At 35.5% G+C, this 13,093-nt stretch overlaps 1 protein-coding gene across 1 annotated transcript in view; it reads right to left on the reverse strand.

Moving 5' to 3' along the window:
* Window positions 1–13,093, reverse strand: part of TMPRSS15 (transmembrane serine protease 15) — a 133,162-nt gene that overhangs the window by 27,155 nt on the left and 92,914 nt on the right. Inside the window, exons 17-18 of the mRNA XM_004264466.2 lie at window positions 11,935–12,045; window positions 10,469–10,598 (exon numbers count right to left, since the gene is read on the reverse strand). Coding sequence (XP_004264514.2) covers window positions 10,469–10,598; window positions 11,935–12,045 — 241 coding nt within the window. The remainder of the gene's footprint in view (window positions 1–10,468; window positions 10,599–11,934; window positions 12,046–13,093) is intronic.

A 13,093-nucleotide genomic window follows, 5' to 3' on the forward strand; every position in this document is an offset into this window, starting at 1 on the left:
TTTTGCATAATACCTCTTGTTCTTGTTTGCCTGCCATATATGTTATTTAACAGAGTTAAAATCAGTGCATATGTCATTTGAGTGTCTGATTTGTTTCATTTGACTTTTCTATGTTGTCCAACAATTTCTATAATGGTCAATTATAATGACAACTTCAAAGAGTTGCCGCAACATAATTTATTAATCTTTTTTTTTTCCTGTTGAGTGTAATTCATCTTTTAAAAAAATGCACGTTGCCTAAGAACAACATAGAAAAAGGAGATCCTCAGTGTTTACTTTTGTTGCTTTGTTCTTGATATTTCATTCAATTCAAAGCCTAACAGCCCTAATTTAAAATCAGAAGCTATGTTTTTGCTCTAAAAGAGGGAGTATGCAGCCTGTACCACCAAGTGTCAAATGGTGAACCAGAATGGGATAAAAAGACACCTCCATGTGACAAAAGACATTAAGTTACTGGTCTTTCTTATCCCTGAAAACCTGTTACAGCCATGCTCTCAACTGTGAACCTTCACTGAAGATTTCTTTTAATTATCCACTCTTCCCTAGGCTTAGCTGGAAACTTTTAGCTTCTCACTTTCTAATCTTTTTCTTGCCTTTTATTTATTCTAGATTTTAATCTTCATATAAAAATATGCCTTTAGGCTGGAAACATCCTGATTCCTGCTATCTTCTCTGGGCTGGCAGGGAGATGATGTGGTTCCTATCTTTTGGAGTATCTTGAAGGACCCATCCACTCCCTCTTCAAAAGAAGGTCCAGTGTTTTTTCCAGGCTATAGTCAACACTGACCCTTTTCTGTCTGTGTGCATAGAGGAAGTTTCCAAGGAACACTCATGGCTGTTATGATCAGTAAGAGGAAAAGAATGAAGTAGAGGGTGTTTCCTTTCTCTTTCCGGTAAGACAACACCTTAAAGAAACTGAAAGTGTCTGATACCTTTCATTCACTGAACAGAGAACTGGAACAATGGAGCTTGTATTTAATGTCCCAGAATTTATCATCTTGCACTTTCATTTTATAAACAGATAAATGTTAACTCAAGCACACAAATCAATCACCATTCCTTTAATAAAACCTGAAATGGATTTACCAAAGGGAAAATGAGTGTTGCTACTATTATTGCTAAAGATTAAGATATTCCTTCCATGTGGGAAGAAGAATCATCTTATTTAAGGACTTATATAAAACATATTTTTTTATAGCTCAGAAAACAAAACAGGCATAAAGACATGCAAAAAAAAGGAAAACGCGAATCTGAAAAGATACATGCACCCCAAAGTTCATTGCAGCATTATTTACAATAGCCAAGATATGGAAGCAACCTATGTGCCCATCGACAGATGAATGGATAAATAAGATGTGGTACACACACACACACACGCACACACACACACACACACACACACACACACGCTGGAATATTATTCAGCCATAAAAAGAATGGAATCTTGTCATTTATGACGAAATGGATGGACCTGGAGGGTATTATGCTAAGCAAAATAAGTCAGACAGAGAAAGACAAATACTGGATGTTTTCTAAAAAACAAAACAAGTGAACAAATATAACAAAGTAGAAACAGACTCACAGATACAAAGAACAAACAGGGGTTTGTTCACAGACACAAAGAACAAACAGGGGTTGCCAGAGGGGAAATGGGTGGAAGGAGGGACAAAGAGGTAGATTAAGAGGTAGAAACTTCCTATTAATCTGTCTCATATCAATTTAATTTAGACCAGCCAGAAGAAGCTATAGAAGGGTAGAGGAAAATTTCTTCCTCCCTGACAGTGTGTAATCTATAAAAATATCCAATATGTTGTACACCTGAAATTAATATAATATTGTAAGCTAACTATACTTCAGTTTAAAAAAAAAGATCTCAAATGGCAGCAGAGGGTATAGAAGGTCAGGAATGCTCTAGATCAGGAAGGACTTTACCACTGCAGGAATCTTTTAGTTAAGGACTCACACATTTAGGGAAGACAGGATGTGGATCAAAAGAGATTTTAGATGACTGAATTTTACCGTCGGTACAGCTTCTGGTACAATTCATCAACACTAATCTTGACTTTTAAGAATATCAGGGAATGTCTATCCAATTTGAAGAGGCTCTAGTTGTGTTGACTTTACATGAAGGCTCCAGAAACATCATTGGAATTGGTTGATTAGTGTACCTCTTCACTGGGAGGGACAAGTTGGTGGATCCTAGTTACTCTCCAATCTTCCTTTTAGATGTCTGTCTTCTTTTACCACTTTTGGTTCATGTTCTCAGTATCCTTATTCTGCTGAATGCCTGTGTGTGTTGTATATTCTTCTAGGTAGTTTTCTATGTTCCCGACTCTCCATGATGAAAGATTTTCCAGGTGTGTAATCCAGATAAGCAACATTAGCCTCACCAGGGGCTAGTTACAAATCGTCCAGCTCTATCCCAGATCCACCCACAATTTTGAAACTCTGGGGGTGAGATCCAGTGATGAGTCTTTTAACAAACCTTCCAGGTGATTCTGACGCTTCCTAGTCGCAAACCATAGTCAAATGAAATATCTAATTCTTTACTTGTTCAGGAGGCTGCTCGTTGGTTTCCAAAGTGACTTCTAGTTACCTATAGTAATCTTACTATAAGCAATCTGTTTAAGCCACTGATAAAGTTAATTCATATATCAGGACCCACAAAATGGTGGTCACCCAGGGGCCTGGCCCACATCACAAATCTAAACCTAAGTCAGCCTACACTTACAGGAAGTGTTTCACTTCCTGAAATATAGAAAGAAAATGTAACACCAGTCACAATCTTCCAACTCAGGTTTAGCTAGCTCACCTTACCCTAGAAAATGGGACCTGGTAGCCTATATGCCTATAAGGAAATCCCTGACCTTCATTGCCTCTTCTAATGTTCCATAAAACTCACTGTTGCCCCAAATCCCTCAGGAATAGTGCTCCACTGCTTGTGAGGCACTGTACCCCCAATCTATGGGCTGTTTACTCTTGAATAAAGGACGTCAAACTCGTTATTAAATTGTTTTAGTTTTGTCATTTGACAGCACTCATGACTACGTGGGGGGACATCTAGAAGAGTAATTCATTAAAAATATACATCAGAGTTGTGGATTTAAGCCTTCTATTATCTCTAGCTGTTTTTAGTCTATTGCTTAGCTGTCTTTTTAAAGACAGATCCTGAGGGGATGCATTAATTTCTCTGGAAACTCAAAACAAAATTAAATTGAAAAAATATTGAAAAATTATTTATAAATCAGTTTTTAATCTAGTATCTCTTTATTACACACCTACCACTGGCATTGCACTGATAGGATTGGCAGTTAAATTTTTAACACATGCCTATTCTAGAAGAAAGACTAGAGGCAAATCTTTAAGAATAGACTATTTAGTAAACACTAAATGTGCTACCCTGGGATTCTGAAGTGCTGTTCCATAGTGATGTTTTCATGATCTGGTGGAGAAAAATAGAGATTATGTATACACGTGGAAAAAATGACACACATAAAGCTTGTATTCTAAGATCGTGTTCTATATATGCAGCCTCAAACTTTATATGAGAAAAGACTGCAGTTAATGGTGTAGATATATTGTTTGGGGTTATTCAGAACAACTGGAAAAAACATTCTTTTGGAAAAAACTTCTGAAGTACTCCCATAATTAAATTTTTTGTTGTAAATATTGGTATCAGCAACCTAAGAGTGGTGTATAGAGGCCATCAGTTCATACAAATATTTCCAGGTGTCAGTGCTGGATGTTAAAAGTTGGAATTTAATTAGAGACAGAGTAACTGCATTTCAAATCCTTCCAAATCAAGCTCACCTTTTTCAGACTGAACACAATTTATTCCAGTTTGTATTCATAGTAAGCAGAATATAAGCAGCAGAAGTTTATGACAAACTATTTCTTATTTTAAGAAATGATGGAGACAATAAAGATATATTCAATATTTAAAATATTCTTGGCAAAATAAAAGGTTAGCAACAATATATTAAGTCACCATTTATTATTTAGAAACAAAATCTCAGAACTGAAAAATTGAACTGTTGAGAATATATTCAAGGGATGATAGTTTTCTCCTGTTCTTATCTGTTTCTATTTTAGAATATAGAAGCCTCCCTCCCCCTCCCCAAACAACAGGATTTAAGGGAATGGTGAAGATATTTTGGTTTGGGGAAAACCATAATATCTTGCTGTTTTTATGTAACAAACTTTATGTGGAAAAAAGTCTTTGAGTAAAAAACAAAAACAAACAAATAAAATCCCTAACTCTGTTAACAGACTTTTATAGACTAAACAACTATGTTGCAGAAAATTTATTGGTAGATGATTCACAACTGACCAAAAGAGATTTTCTTAACCTTTATGTGTATAATTATATTCTCAGTAAATTCCTTGCCACATAAATCTCTCTGGGTTACAAAATACCTGTTTGAGTGTAAGTCAAAATAAAAGTTAAAGACAAAGAGATTTCTCCTTAAATTGTATTAATAAAAATAAGTGACATTTCACATAAAAGAGTACCTTAATTCCCAATAATATGTTTTCAAATACTTAGTGGGATAAATCAGGAATGATTTTTTTCCAAGCAAGCAATAATACCAACCTGTGTTTGTTGAAAACTTAGCCATGATTTTTTTTTTTTCCCTTTTAATTATGTCCTACTTATAGTGGTCTTTTTAAACTCTCTAATTTTGTTTTGATCTGCTGGGGGAAAAAGTTTTCCAGAGAAGTTAAAATAGGCTAGTGTTGGAATGACAAGCTGAGGAATCCCCTGGATTAAGTCAGAGATGACCCTCACATAGGGTATTTAAACCTGGTTGCAGTAGGAAACAAATGTTTGTTTGTTTGTTTGTTCTTACTTTGTTTTTAACATCAGATGAAATCAAACTGCCAAACTTTGGAGATGTTTTGTACAATTTCTATGTTTTTTACTGAAACAAGTACACAAAGTTCCATGGGTTCCTTAGAAATGAGAGGACTACTTATCAGAATCACGGGGGCTTCTTTAAAGAACCAAGACCTCTGGGCCTCATTCTAGCCAAAATTCCAGCCTGGGTTCTATGGAGGCCCTAGTAGTTCATGGTAACCTGTAGGGGGCTTATATTTGGAGGAGAAATAATGACATCTTTATTTTTACTAGCTAATTGAAATATAGCCTTTTCTTCTGATACAAATTCAGGTGACTAACCACAATATTATTAGAAATACCTATACTTTTGCCACTAAAACAAATTGCAGATATCTTCAGATCACACTGCAGTTACTGTATAACTGTAAAAATATCATTTATGTTCATTTCTGATAGTACAATAATCATTGGAATCGCCAGTATATCTTATTTACTATGTTAATAAAGAAATATATAATACCACCCTGTATTTTGAATACTTTGATAATTTTTTTCAATGTAATGAATTTCCTTTGTAGTTATGTGTATTTTACTTTATGCAAAAATATGAACTTAAGAAGAGGTTGGCAAGTTTCACCAGACTGCCAAAAATGCCCATGACACACGCAAAAGAAGGTTAAGGATATCTACCCTAGATAGTGGTTCTCAAACTTCAGTGAACAGCAGACTCACCAAGAGCTATTCAAACACAGATTGCTCTGCCCAGCTCTAGACTTTCGGATGAGTGGGTCTGAGGTGGCGGTTCCAGAATATGCGTCTGTATACATGCATCCCAGGTGTTGCAGGTGCTGCTAATTTGCTTTTTTTTTAAATTCATTTTATTGAAGTATAGTTGATTTACAAAGTTGTGTTAATTTCTGCTGTATAGCAAAGTGATTCAGTTATTAACGTGCTTCTAAAATCACACACTGAAAACCACTGACCTAGACCACCCTGAATCTGAATGTCTGGGACCATGACCAGGTGACTGTAATGCATCACCAGGTCTGGGAGCTGCTGATCTAGCTTCTGGATTACAAATCAGTGGTACGGTGGTACGCTTGCTTTCATGCCCTTGCCCATAGCACATGTAATTACCTAGCCACTGTGTTTTCCCCAACCCTGTTAGATAATAAGCCTAAGATGAATCTTAGGAATTTACACAGTTACAGTAGTTTGCTATTATTTTCTCTTTACTTATTTTTAATTAATGCATTTCTAATTCTAAAACAGGAAAAAAAACCCCATCAGAATTATAAATTGCAATTCTGGCAAATGATGAGCTTTTTAGCTAGTTGAGTTAAACCAAGTAAAATAAAATTTCTTTTCACCCCCTCCCCCTAGCGCCCCTACCTGACCAGCTCACTGCCTCACTCATCCCACCCTAGGGACATAGCTAAGACTAAAATTAAAATTTCCTTTGGTGTTGGACTTGTAAATTAAAATTTAAAAATAACAGAAAACATTATTTAATTATTTTTGTGTCAAGTTAGCACATAAAAAGAAATCATTTAAAGTTGAATGTAGCAGTTATATATTTTCTATTAATTCCTATATCTAATCTTTGTTGTTTTATGTTAAGGCTTTTTCCCACATAGTTGAAAATTTGGGGACACTGACAGAAAATATAGTCAAGAAGAGGAACATTATTTTTCTACCAATTTCTTAAACTAATAGGAAACACAGGTTCTATTTTCAGTTTTCCAGGAACCTATTTTTAGTGCTAAATTTTGCATACAAATTTGCTGTAGTGCTTACACAGGAAATTAAATTATCATGCTCTATTTATTGGCAGGTTAACTTAAAAAAATTTTACCCCTCACCATCCCCCCCAAATTTTTGAAACACCTCTAAAATGGAAGAACATTGAAGTAATTCCGTTTCTTATTTGGGGTTTCAGAATGAGAGGCTCAACTTGATGTTTTTGATATTTGAACTGAAGGTATCTAGCCAGGACTATTATGCGATTTAAAAATTAACACCAGCTCCTCATAGGGCTGCCTCATGGGGATACATATAACTAACTCTATTTTTAAAACATTAGTATTTCCTGAATTTTGTAGAGCTGTACAGACCTGATGACTTCTCGTTTTTAATCGCTTAGCAGGGCAAAACAACTGCATAGTTCATTTACTGGGTTAGCAACAGGGCAGTGTGCTTTCCTAGGAAATACCATTTTAAAAATCACTACTCTAAGTTTCCTTAACATTTATTCTTGCATCAGTATAAAATGTTTTCTTTCATACTTTGATCAGAGACAGGAAAATGTTATTCAAAGTACTTTTTACTTATGCAGCTATCAATGGCAGGGAATGAAAATGTTTCATTTAGAAAAGGAAAAGCTGATGAAATCTGCCTCATATGATTTACTAGAATCTGTGGGGAATTGCATTTTGTATCCTATCTGAATAAATAATCTTGAGAGACTACAGTGCCTTTTTAATAAATTGACTCCTAAATTACTTCCCACTGTACCAAACACATCATTTTAAACTCGCCAAGTTTTCTTTCATTACCATGCACCACTCTAGACAAATTCTCATTAAGGCTCTAACTTTCTTTCAATTACTAGAGCACTATGGAGACTATTTAATAAGTGCAGGTCCAAAGATTAAAGTCTTTGCAAAGATTACCTGACTCATTTCTGAAGAAAACAAGCGCCTGACCTTCACGAAAAATATTGTATCTAAGAGTGGGATGTACTACTCGCTTTTCACACACTAAAAAAATCTAGTTTTCTGTCCCTGTCTCCATCTGGAAGGACTGTGAGTCATTAGAAATGAGGTCAGTGAACTAGAGAGTAAAATATGGTTGGGGGGGAAAAACATGTAAATAGATGGTTGTGTGGAATTGGCTGTCATCCACACAGCTCAGGCCATTTTCTAGAAAGCCTTTCCTGACATGCCCAAATTGAGTATAGGTTCTCCTATAGCACATTGTATTTATCACATTATGTTGTAATTCTTTTTTTTTAACATCTTTATTGGAGTATAATTGCTTTACAATGGTGTGTTAGTTTCTGCTTTATAACAAAGTGAATCAGCTTATTTACGTGTCTATCACCACCACATAAGCATTTAAAGCAAAAACAATGTCCCATTCATCTGAAGACCAGGCACAATATCATTACCAATGCTTAGATTTCCGATCTGGGAGTAAATAAAATAATATATTTATATTAGCAACTATTAAAATATAATAAAGATAAATGTTTCCTTTCCAATATGTTCTCTCATGCAAATGAAGGAATCAGCACTATGTAATCACCCAACGAATTTTATTCAAATTCATTCAAAATATTTCTGCCAAAGAAGATATCAATCACTTTGATCTTTGTAAATGATTCATCTTAACCCCGATCTATCCTCAGGGAAACAATTCAGTTAAGATTCACAAACCACAGTGGAAAGAACACCTGTGTTTATAAGCATATAGTGATGCTTAGGTGATGAATTGGGACTCAAGCTCCTGTGTAATAAAAGCCCAATCATCCAGGGCATTTAGATTCATCCATTGTAGACACAAGGTCAAGTAACCCATCTCCTCAGCCTAAATTTTACTAAGTTTCTGAGTCTATAAAATAGTTCCTCAGCATTACTGGCAAGTTTAGTAGTGGAAGCAAAGGACTGCCTAGGGCCTCACCTGCATGAACTTGCTATTGAACTAAAATCAACACTAAAGTAGGAACCTGGAGTCAGCGCCACTTATGCAGTGCTTTACTTGAAGTGGGGTTAAACAATTGTCTGTTTCAGTGTTTTGTTGATTCTTCATCAAAAAACTTTATTTCCCCTAACCTAACCTCCTCCAAGACTCTTTATGTCTCAAAGCTCCCCAGGTTAAAAGGGTTTTTGTTAGAACACAAACTATAATGTATAATAAAAGGGATATATATATAAATTGCAAGGTTTCCAAATAATATACATAAACCAAATTGATGATTATTTACATGATGGATGGTAAAACTCACTTCCTCCATTTGAATTTGACAAGAACTGCCTTCCTGACGAGGATGACATCACTTGCATGAGACTTGGAGCTGGCGAGTTCCCATTCTGAAGGAACAGCATTTTGGGAGGTAAAGGGAGCTGAAAGCTCTCAATCCAACTAGTAATTATCCAACTTCTAGTATCCAAGAAGTTATAGAGCATTTCTGACACTCTGACTGGGGCCTCAACACATTTTCCTATTGTAAAATATCTCTATGTGGTGGTTAGGTGCTATTTTTGGCACTGGTAATCAATATAACTCTCCAAGTCTACTAGAAATTAAACACTGCACTAACATTATTTCTAGTGGAAAATATGTTTTGGGTTAAGAAATAAATTTCAAAAATCTGTGTATAGAATGATGACTCTATGAATTATTAATCAGCAAGAAGGGCCCCTTAAGAGGAAAGCAATCAATTACCTTTGATTTTGATGAACTAGAAATAGCTGAGATAACTTGGAAATGCTGGGAGTATAGGTGGATGTGGACTTAAATTATTTTCCTTTGTAACTTTGTGTAATCTTCTAAAATAAATTAGAAAACAATTCTCCAGTTCAAGGTGGAAAGGAAATTATAATGATTTATAACTGGCAAATGTATACTTCTGGCATACATTTATTTAGCTAGAAATATTTATATTTACATATATACTTATACATAAAGAATAATTTATTGCTTCAACAAATATTTTTTAGCACCTGTATTTTGAAACAAATATAAGTCTAGATATTAGCAATGCAATAATGGATAAAATAGACATGGGTCTTACATTTATAGACTTCTTAGTTTACAGCCCAACCCGGTAAATAATATAGTGCTATGAGTGATAAATAACCATATGTGACCCAATATGGTTAAGTCTCTCAAATCATGAATACCAAAGGATCAGAATGGTGAATTAGAGTTGACAGATTATACAGCTTAAATGAAGTAAATTATTACTACTTATCACCCACCATTTTTCACCTCATCACTTTTGAGACTGATGGGAAGGTAAAAAACGAATATAGTGAACTTATATATTTGAGGTAATATATTATGATATTAAACTGGGATGTAAAGTAAATTTTTGGTGAATCATTAATACGGAATTGTCCCTTGAATTAAGTCTTGTAATTTTGCATATTCTTTATCACAATAATTATACTGATACAGATCTTCTGAAAGAACTATTATGAACATGTCACAAAGATACAGCAAAAGTGTGTTCTCTGCGTTACCCTTGTGATTAGTTATATACATTATAATATAGCATAAAATGGAATATTTCTTTTTCTTAAAAATCTACAGAAAATATTTAATGACATGAGAAATGTTCATGTGTAAGTAGGCTACAAGACAGAGCATAATATGGTATTTTGTATGATTTTGTAATATACTATTTTTATATACTTATATTTATGTAATATTTATAAAAAGGTTATTAACTGTGGTTGTTGTTTGAGAATGGGGTTAGGCAAGATTTTTATTTTTTTCCTTTTGATCATGTATATTTTCTAAATCTATAACTTCCATAAATTTTAAATTTCTTAATAAACCCAATTTGAAACCCATAAAAATGCTTGAGAATAATTTAAGAGAGAGCTGGGTAGAATTACTTACCCTAGTCCCATTAGCTGACAAACATCATTTGAAATCTGGGTCGTCCAGTTCTCAGCACAAGCTACATGCCATATGCTCTGTATTCTGAACTGCACCAAACCACGGTTTGTCGTGCCATTGAAGAGACGCACTAAAGAGATTAGATCATACATAGGGTCATTGTGACCTAAGTTGATAAAAGGAAATGATGGACTCTAAACATGCAATGTTCTTAACATTGAGAATTTAGAGATTGATAGTATGTAATTTTTCATAACAGTATGCTGGAAGTCTTAAGTTGAAAAAGATAAATTCGGTAGACTTAATTTTGCTCTTTCATATGACTATAAAAAGGGAAAGGGCAGAGATATGCGAGTTCACTGCATACCAATACAGCAAATAAACAGAAAATAAAGCTTTTTGAAGAGAATGTCTTACAAATGTGTTCTCTAAAAGAAGGAAAACTCAAGTTCAGGAATAACTGTAAGCATTTTTTTTTTCCTACTTCTTTCTCCAGAAGCTATTTTCTTTGCCCTTATTCTTTTGCTGTTTGGTTTCCGTCATCTTCCCCTCTATCTTACAACCATTTTGGATAGAGTGTTAAGGCCATTAGTGACTAAGTGGGGATTGGGTTAAGCTAAGCTAGTTTATCAAACAGGTAAAATATCACCCATCATAGTTTTACCCACAGACGCCACATTGTAATTCTGTAAGTGAATGTTATGTTTACATTTTTTCCCTATTATAAAAAGAATAACAGCATGCACTTTAGAATTAGACAGACTTAGGCTGGAAACACAGCTCTAGCCCTTGCTAGGTGTGTGATCTTTGGCAGCCCCTTAACTCCTCCAAGCCTCAGCTTTCTCATGACTGAAATAGAGTTCATTCTAATTACGTTAAGATTGTTTTACAGCACTTAGTTACAGTGCATGGCACATCATAAATAGCATTAAGTATGTGCTCTGAAATAAAAGTAAGACAGAGTAAAAGTAGCCATTACTCCTAATGTGATAGAGATCTGGAGTGGGGCTGGACAGGAGTCGCAGGCAGAGGGAGTAGTAGATACTGAAGAATCAAGCATGTGAAGGAACAAGTCTAAGAAAGACAGTTATAAGTGAGCATGAGGGTCCCTCTGTGTGTAGGCAATGTACAGAGTATAATAGTTAATAAGAGTGATGCTAGAGTGCCTGGTGTGGGCTGTTGTCTCTCTGTGGTATTTTATGCTTTTTACCTGAAGACGGGTTGTCCTAGACTTAAAAGTATTAAATGTAGTCAAGTTTAAACAAACAAACAGAAACAAGAGTTTGCATGTTAGCTTTTATTCTAACCAGAATGGTGACAGCGGTGCTGAAATCACCGGGAGATCATAACTTCAGAGTACCAAAATATATCCTAATAAATATAGTCATAATCTTCCTTTCACATCTGTAGAATCCAAATGTAGAGGTTAAGCTGATAAAAAGTATTTTCCTAAAAATAAAACGTACCACAATGTGCTTCATCTGAGCCATCCTTACAGTGTGGAAAACTGTCACAGAGATTCACCAGCGGGACACACTCTCCATTTTTACACTGAAAATTGTCTTCCTTGCAGGGCTCTGTGGGGGAAAAATATGTACTGTATAGGATAAAGAAATGACAGACGGTTCTAGAGTACCCATCCCATTTCTGCCCCTTTAAACATCCTGTTATTTGCCACAGTGCATAGTTAAAGCTGGCTTCGATATTGACTATGACTACACACTTACTGCTCAGAATGTTTCTGCAATAGTTCTGTCAAAGCCAGAGGCATGGCTTAAGAAGAGCACGTATAAAACCTTAAGCATCTCCTTTGCAGCAGAGGGCAGGGCAGTTGCAAGAGATGGCTGAGAGGTTTTGGACATACCTCTCCCGCACCATCTCTGTGAGTCTCAAATTCTTCCAACCCAAATGAACATATTGGGCTGGCCAAAAAGTTCGTTCATAAGATGTTATGGGAAAACCAGAACAAACTTTTTGGCCAACCCAGTACAAGTAACAACCACTGGCATGTTACACAAGCATAGAGAGATCTCTTGGTTTTACCATCCAAATGATACCTCCAAAACTTTATTATATAGAAATGTGGAAGGGGCCTTTTGGTGGGATCAAAGTTGGACCAGGCTGGAAGCAGTGAGCTTGATTAAAATGTGATGAGATGGGAAAAAGTCATCTAAAGAAATGGAACCTGCAATAGTGGTAATTTGAAGGGAGGTAGGAATGGAGAGCCAAACAAGAAAAGCAGGGTTGGAGTCATGGGAATGTGCTTGGACATTAAGAAACAGAAGGAAAATGAAGAGGCTGGACAAGGAAGGAACTGAGTAGATCCGGTAGTTTTTTCCAGAATTTGAGTTGTGCAGAAAGATGTCTACTTGAAATACTCATTGTGTAAAAGGAGTGAGAACTATGTTTCCTGTAAATGTTTGTTTAAATCTTAAGGACTTTTGCCCTGGGAGCGTCTTCATCTCACTGGAAAGAGGGGTTTGCTTTCCTCGAGTTGTTTTCTGATTGACTTGGGAGGGGTAGCTACATCCTGATATTAGGATCTCTGTTGGGGCCACATGGGAATTGGACCCTCTGAGAAAGGACATATTAGTTGGGTATGGAGAAGCTTGAAGTTTCTTCCCC

Source organism: Orcinus orca, chromosome 5 (assembly GCF_937001465.1).
Source record: "Orcinus orca chromosome 5, mOrcOrc1.1, whole genome shotgun sequence".
Lineage (NCBI taxonomy): Eukaryota > Metazoa > Chordata > Mammalia > Artiodactyla > Delphinidae > Orcinus > Orcinus orca.